The sequence below is a fragment of the Tupaia chinensis genome, unplaced genomic scaffold (genome assembly GCF_000334495.1).
Source record: "Tupaia chinensis unplaced genomic scaffold, TupChi_1.0 Scaffold000187_1, whole genome shotgun sequence".
Lineage (NCBI taxonomy): Eukaryota > Metazoa > Chordata > Mammalia > Scandentia > Tupaiidae > Tupaia > Tupaia belangeri.
Genome location: NW_006159662.1, coordinates 546,360 through 554,594, shown reverse-complemented (window position 1 = coordinate 554,594; position 8,235 = coordinate 546,360). Strand labels below are relative to the sequence as shown.

Here is an 8,235-nt window from a genome sequence, read left to right as displayed (position 1 = left end):
TGAAGACCACTGTGAAGCCACTTAGAATGAAAAACTGGCCATATTTTATAACCAATGTCAAGAAAAGGGCCATAATGAGGATGAAACCAGCATAGAGCAAACCCCAGGAAAGCCTGATGTGGAAACAAAGTGTTCACTTTAGAATTTCATATGCAGTGTTCTAGGATATGTGCATACAAATTTACAATAAAAACTTGAGGCAGGATTTTTAATGAATTATACATATTCTTTAGATATTAGGAATATCTTTTGTCCCAAAATTGATTCCATAAATATTCTCTCTCTCTCTTTCTCTCTCTCTCTCTCTCTCTCTCACACACACACACACACACACTTCTAAGAAATAAATATAGGTTTCTAGTGTGATAGATTTTTGTGCCATACTCTTACTCTGTGATCTTTCGGTCATAGCTCTCTTTTCCTAAAATCTGTTTTCATCTTTCTTTGCATGTGTACACCAGTCTACACACTTACTTTTAATTAGATTTTTTTTTAAAAAAATTAAGATATATTGTTAAAAAATAGTCCTTCCTTGCTTTTTTTTGGTCTCAGTATAGTATGCTTCCTTTCCTCATCAATTTCTTTATTTTGTTTTACAGTACTCTTTGATAAGTTTAATGAAATAATAATCAAAGAAATAAAAAATAAAAGAGGGTGCAAAATCAACAAAACAATTGCTGACACATAGCAATTTTTGTGTGTTGGGGAATGTTTTAAGAACTTAGCAAATATTAAGTCCTTTTACTTTTCACAATAACCCTATACAGCAAATACCATCATGTTCCTTGTTTTGTAGAGGACCTAATGAGTAAGTATGTTTGTATGTTTCAAGTCCAGGCATTTTGGCTCTTGAATCTTTAGATTCCACTGCTCTGCTCTATGTCTCTCAGTATCAAGTCAGTGAGGATATCCATGTCAATATAGAAGATTTTAATACCAGAAGGATCACTTCCAGACTCCTAATCTGTTGCCATAGGAACAATCTACGTGGTTCCCTCACTTCTCTGTTATTTCACTCCCGCACCATCTATATTACCTCCATGCTCTTCAGTCATTATTCACAAGTTCTCACACAGAATCTTGCCCCTTCTTACAATTACCCAACCTCTCACATGTTAAATTCAAATCCTCCCATCCCTTATTCACAGCCATACTTTGCCTGTTCATTGCCTCATGCACACCCATTATATTACTATCTTAAACTCCTAATCTTTTTTTTTTTCCCTTTTCAGTCACATTTTATCTTGAATTCCACTTCTATCTGGAAGACACCATGTCTACCTTTTCAAGTAGACTCAATGAGCACCCTCTACCATTCCTACTTCACTATCACCCAGCAAACCCGATGCTCTTTCTTCCCTCGGTAGCATCCAACCTCAGCCTAATGAACAGTATACCAAAGACAATTTATTTCATTCACAGGGGTAAAGGAAAAAAGATATAAACTATTATATTTTAATAAAGACGCACTGAACATGCCTACTCTTTCCAAGTTCCTGCATTTATTTGTATAATACATATGACTCACCAGAATGCCAGCTCTTGAAGACCCATCATTGTCATCAAGCCTGTCATTTTTTTTCTCTCTCTTGTCACATTAATAGATAAATAATGAGTGAATGGGGCAAAGGCAATGATGCAGAAAAAAATGAAGAAATCAGTTAAAAATCCTCCTTGACCAATAAAGGGTGGTATCTTCATACGTATTCCAGTAATTGACATTAACTCTTCCATCACTGAATGATTTGTTGTGACCTGAAGAAAGACATTATTAATATTTGTATACTAGTGAATGATGTACTCTGCTTTCTCTCAACTGTCTCTTTTCCTGTGAATGCATAGTTGGGCAGTCGAGGTTTGATGCTAGTCTGAAATTCTACTTCTGTTGTCTACTATTGCCCACAGATTCTTGAAGTCTGGGCATTCTGAGCTGCTCACAGCTCTTAGAATTTACTGTTTTATCATCTCCTTGCCTAACATGATGTTATGATCTGCTTGAAAGACCTTCTTGACTTTGTTCTTTTTAAAATTTTCTTTCTTTCTTTTTTTTTTTTACATTTAATCATTGTACATCTTTTCAGCATACAAAATTTTCAGGGGAAACTTACAGTGATTTTTTGTTTTGTTTTGTTTTTTGAGGGGTTCTTTTGACAAAACCCCTCATCTAAAGCTTCAAGTTGAAATATTATTTCAATTAGGAATTCTTGTATGGCATGTTAAGCTGAAGAGCATTTGCATGCTAACCTATCAGGACTTTACACCCCATGATAGCCTACTTCTGTTCTAATTATTTTCTCATCTTGTGCCTGGCTTCCTGGCAAAGTTGAACCCATGGAGAAGATACTTTTTCTTGTATTTATCTTTATATCCTCATGACATGTAGCAATTTTTTTTTGAGAGGTTTTGCTGTAGGGTGAGTGCACTCACTGGAGAGACAGAGAGAAAGGGAGAGACAGAAAATGAGAAATCACCCCCAGGGGTGATGGCCACACCACAGTCGCTTCTCCATTCTCCTCTTGGGATTTGGACATATATGCACATATGCTCAGCATGAGTTTTAAATCACCAGGTCCAGGACTTGAACTGCAGTCAACTACGTGGGAGTCTAGTGACAACCATCACACCGTCTCCTGGTCTCAACATGTAGCAATTTCAATAAATTTCATTATAAAGTTATGAGTGAATAAATAAAAGAACAGGACTATCCACTTATTTTCCTCCACATACTTTTGATGCCTATAATATCATTAGTCTGGACTGAATGTGAGTTTGCATTGAACACTTTGTACTCACTTCTATAATAGCAGCATTAATGGCAGCTTGAAGAGTCAGAAAACCATTATCCCAGAATATTGAATCTTCACAGTAAATATTTTCGATTCCAGTACAAGGAGCTTTGCAGAAAAAGAAATTGTAACTATCGTTATGGGTTGTTTTGGTCTTGATACAGGACCCAATGGATTTTACAATGGCCTCAAATTCCAAGTATTTTTATTTTAACTCAAAGCCTATGAAAATGTAAGTTATAGTAATGATTTACAAAGAGAATAAGGCAGAACATTTGAAGGGAATGTTCTACATCAAATCATAACTTTTTCCAAAAGTTAGCAAGGTCTAATATAGATTAAACCAGTTAAAAATCTGGCTGAGCTTTTCTTTTTTCTAATTTCATATTGTAAAAACAATAACTTTTTATATGTTTTAAAATAAGCAGTGTCTAATATGAATTGAAAATGACTGAACTAAAGCATTTTTCTAACAGGTACATAACATAACCATATTGGCCAAATGTGAGTTCAGAAAAGATTACTTACTCTAAATCATGCTTATCAGAATGCTTTTTGAAAAATAAGATTTATTTTTAAAAATACTTACCAGTCCATTGACTATAAAACCACATTAAATAAATAATCTTTTTTTTTTCTTTTGGAGAAGTTTTTGCTATAAGGAGAATGCACTTGCCAGACAGACAGAGACAGAGAGACAGAAAGTGAGAAGTCACCCCTCTAGGGGGGATGGCCACGCCACAATCCCTTCTCCTCCATTCTCCTCTCAGGATCTTGGGCATGCACACACATGCACCTGGTGTGAGTTTTAAGCCACCAAATTCGGGACTCGAACCACGGTCGACTATATGGGAGTCCAGCGACATAGCCATTACGCTAACTGCTGGTCCCTTAAAAAAATAATCTTTAAAGAATTACCATTGAGCATAAGAATTAAATGCATATGACAATAACATTTTAAATATTTTTAAATAATTTTGAAATATTTCAGCCATGCAAATGATAAAGCATATAATAAATACATATATTCCTACTACCAAATTTAAAAATACATAACTACTTACAGACATAGTTGGAATTCCCTGTGTACCATCCATAATTTTTTTTGCTTTCCCCAGCACCAAGCCCATAACTAGCTGCCTTCCCAAATGTAATGTTCATATATATATATATAATATATATATGCCTATCAACTTTACTATGTGACCCTTCAGTACATTAAATATATTCATTTAAAATTCTGTACTTGGCTCATTGGTTATTTTTTTTCTCCTTATGATTGTAAAACCCATGCAGAAATGTGTTCAATGTATTTATTTATTCTCCTGTTGATGATAATTTAGTTAGTTTTTTTTTTTATTTAAAAATAATCGACTGCTATGAAAATCTTTGTAGATATTTTCTTGTGAATGTCTGTCTATCAGTTAGCGCAGTCTCATATATGTTACAGTAACAAACTACTGCTAAATTTCAGTGACTTAGCACAGAAAAAGTTGATTTTCATTCAGGCTGCAAATTCAGCATGGGTCTTTGGTGGGAGGTTTGAGGGGCATTCTACTCAGCATCAATCTAAGGCTACAAGATGAAAGAAGATTCTTCTGACTGGCAGTTGTTCCATCTGTTACAAATTATTTCCCTAATTTGCAGAAGTAGGTTAAAAAAAAAACTGGAGAAATTAAACTATCTTTCAAATGCCTTGAGTCTAGTTAACTGCTTATAGCTATGAAAAGTCATGTTTTCAGAAAGGTAAAAGGCTGCAACTCTAACATAGTACAGAAATTTCACAAATAAGATTTCTGTGATGCTGGATTATATGTTATGTACATCTAAAATGATGAAATACAACTTCTCTGTCTTCATGGAATTTAAAAGTGATATAAGATTGGATTGAGATTCTCTCTGCTACGTACCCTTGTCAATACTTTGTATTGTTCTATTTGTGAATTTTTGCCAATTTGATAAACCAAAAGGTAAAAATGATACCACATGTGGTTTCAAAATGTAGTTTCCTGATTGCAAATGCAGATAAGCATCTCTCATTGGGTATATTCTCAACCTGTGCTTCTTATTTATTTATTTGATTGTTTTCAGTTTTTCTCCATAGGGCACGTGCATGTGTTGGAGAGACACAAAGAAAGACACAAAGAAGGAAAATGAGAAATCACACACCCACTTCCCAGGGGGGAGGGCCACACAGCAATCCCTTCTCCATTCTCCTCTCAGGATTTTGGGCATGCACACATAGGTGTGATTTTCAAGCCACCAGATCTGGGACTTGAACCGTGATCTCCTATGTGAGAGTCCGGCACCTTAGCCACCATGCCACATGCTGGCCCCACATTTTTGTTTTATAAAACTCTCTTTTTTTAAAAAAAAAAATCTTATTTATTCAAAAAAAGTTTTTGTATTCTCTGGAATTAATTTTTAAATTTTATTTGTTATAAAAATCCCAAGTTTTGTTTATTTTCAGTAACTGTGGTGTCTTTTGACAAAGAGAATTCTTTAATTTTTGGGGGAGAGGGAAGAGGTTTTTTTTTTTTTTTTTTTTTTTTTGGGGGGGGGGGGAAGGGGTTTTTTTTTTTTTTTTTTTTTTGCTATAGGGCGCGTGCACTCACCAGACAGACAGAGAGAGAAAGAGAGACAGAAAGCGAGAAGTCACCCCCCCCCAGGGGGGATGGCCACGCCACAATCCCTTCTCCTCCATTCTCCTCTCGGGATCTTGGGCACACACGCACACTTTCCCGGCATGAGTTTAAGCCACTGGGTCCCGGACTCGAACCACGGTCGACTACATGGGAGTCCAACAACATAGCCATTATGCTAACTGCTGGTCCCAAGAATTCTTTAATTTTGATCTACTTTTTTTTGTTGTTGTTCTGCTTTAGAAACTCTTTTCTAGCCTACAATTATAAAGGTATTCTATATTAACATCTAAAAATTTTATAGGCTTGCTTTTCTCTTTTGAATCTTTACCTGGAATCAGTTGTTTTATATGAGATCATTTTCATATTGTTATGGAGACACAATTTTCTAGCAGAGCTCCATATTGATATGCGATCTCTCAGTCCTATGCTAGCTTTTATGTTTAGATGAGAATTTTCCAGAGTTCCCTCTTCTGTGTCATTGGTCTATTACTGTGACAATACTGTCTTAATTTCTTATACTCCATCTTCAAAAAGAACATTCTATGCCACTGTTAAAGGTAAATGTTAGAATGAATATGTCAATTCATATGAGAATATCTACATTTATTTCATTCAATTGGAATTACAGTACAATGGTACTTCAAAAATGAAGTTCAAGTATATTTTGATGTATAATAATTTTTTAAATTCATGCATGGTATTCTGTTTCATAATATGCGTTTTTCAGGAACTTTTTGAAGACCCCTCATCTATGTATGAAGCTATCTAGGCAGAATTCACATCTAAAAAGACACTCCCTTCCCCATGACCCTTCTCCTCCATTCTCCTCTCGGGATCTTGGGCATGCATGCACACGTGCCCGGCATGAGTTTTAAGCCACTGGGTACAGGACACGAACTGCGGTGGACTATGTGGGAATCCAGCGACATGGCCATTATGCTAACTGCTGGTCCCAATCCTTCTCCTTTCAGTGTGGGTGGAACCAGTGAACATGGTGACATGTCACTCCCTACCCCCATGATTATGTTGTGTTATATAGCACAATTACCCTTAGATAGAGAGAGAATCCAAGCGGGCCTAAGATAATCATTGGTGCTCTTCAAAATTAACTTTTCTCCAGCTGGTAGTACAGAAGGGAAAGTTAGATTTAACCAGGAAAAAGAGCCATTATGAAGTTGCTGGCTTTGAACATGAGCATATATGTTTTAAACGTATGGAGTGACAAGTGGATATGGCCATGCAAACAGGCATTGTCTAAGTTGACATACTGACATGTGTCCTCACATTTGACTTATGACGTTATTGAAATACAGACTAATGTCTATTTATAGGAAAATTACCTGTATGGTCCCTGTGTTCCTTGACTTCTGGGATTCGGCTTCCCACCGAGAACTTCAAATGATATGAGTATGTACTAGAAAAGATGACTCTTACTACCTCCCCAAGATAATGATCTACATTTTGAATACTTTCTTCATCTGACAGTTCCAAGACTTCTGAACCTGCCATTACAAAAAAAAAAAAAAAGAAGAAGAAGAAGGAAAGAAAGAAAGAAAAGGGAATAACCATTGTTAATAAATTACTAGGAGGCACAAATTCAAGATGTCATGTTCAATTGCTTTTACTAAGTTCTTTTCAAAAGTTAAAGAAACCAAGTATTGACTTTAATTAAGTCAGGCAGACTAAGAATTGGGGAAAAAGATTTCAAAACTTCTATTTAGATGCAATCAAAAGGAACACATAAAAATAGTTATTTCAGACATTATGATTACTGAGCCAATTTCAATCACGCGAACTATCATACTATTCCAATTAAATGATTCACAGAATTAGCATTCCACTAAATTGTAAATGGTAGATATAACTAGATATGGATATAGAGACAAACCCTTGTAAACACAGAGATATATATTTAAATCATAATTAAGTACTGACTCCTACCAGGTAGAAATAAAGATACAAATTTATTTTCCTTTAACAACTCTGTGGGCACGTGAAAAATTTAAAAATAGAAGAGAACTTCAAATATCATGTACAAAAATGGAACTTAAGTACAGATTTCTTTTGGTGTGAAGAATTACGAAATCTATCCATAGATTTTAATAATATAGATTTTCTATGACCTTTTAGAAGACCTCTCATAGATAGAGTGCTTATGTTCACTTCTCTGTCTCTCTCTCTGTCTCTCTCTCTCTCTCACACACACACACACACATACACAGACAATCTCTCTTTTCTACAGATATTGTGTACAATGCCATGTACAGGTTTTATTAAGATGGAAAGAAACAGGAAGAAAACAAGAACAGTTCTAGACAGGGGTCAGCTACTGTGGTGCCGTGTTGACACAATGCTCTATGATGCTTATGCCACATGAGAAGGTCCCAGGTTCATGGTCTAAGGTCTTGCCCTGTACACTCCAGACATGTACATATGTCCATGATCCTGGCTTATGGGGCTAAAATGGATCGTGATATGAGGATCCTGCTGGGAGTTCTTCTCTCTATCTGTTTTCATGCAAGAAATGAACTTAATAAAAAATAAATAAAGCTTAAAGAAAGGACACGTCCCGGTTTGGGGAGGAAGTGTCAAAGGTGAAAGTGGAGGGAATGAGCAGCATGTATTATATTTTGAAAGAATTTAATTTTAGTCTGGAGTTTATTCTTTAAATCTATGTGACGACAGGCAAGTCACTTAACCTTTGTTACCCAATGTCTTTATTTATAAAATAAACTATTATTTTTTTAAAGAATTATTTAATTTTATTTATTCATTCATTTATTTTAATTTGACCAAAAAGGGAA

General features: G+C 35.3%; 1 protein-coding gene across 1 annotated transcript in view; it reads right to left on the bottom strand.

The window, feature by feature from the left end:
- The window catches only part of ABCA8 (ATP binding cassette subfamily A member 8), a 70,822-nt gene that overhangs the window by 54,808 nt on the left and 7,779 nt on the right, over positions 1 to 8,235 (bottom strand). Inside the window, 4 exon segments of the mRNA XM_006146739.3 lie at positions 2 to 113; positions 1,529 to 1,755; positions 2,794 to 2,894; positions 6,772 to 6,933. Of these exon segments, the coding sequence (XP_006146801.1) occupies positions 2 to 113; positions 1,529 to 1,755; positions 2,794 to 2,894; positions 6,772 to 6,933 (602 nt within the window).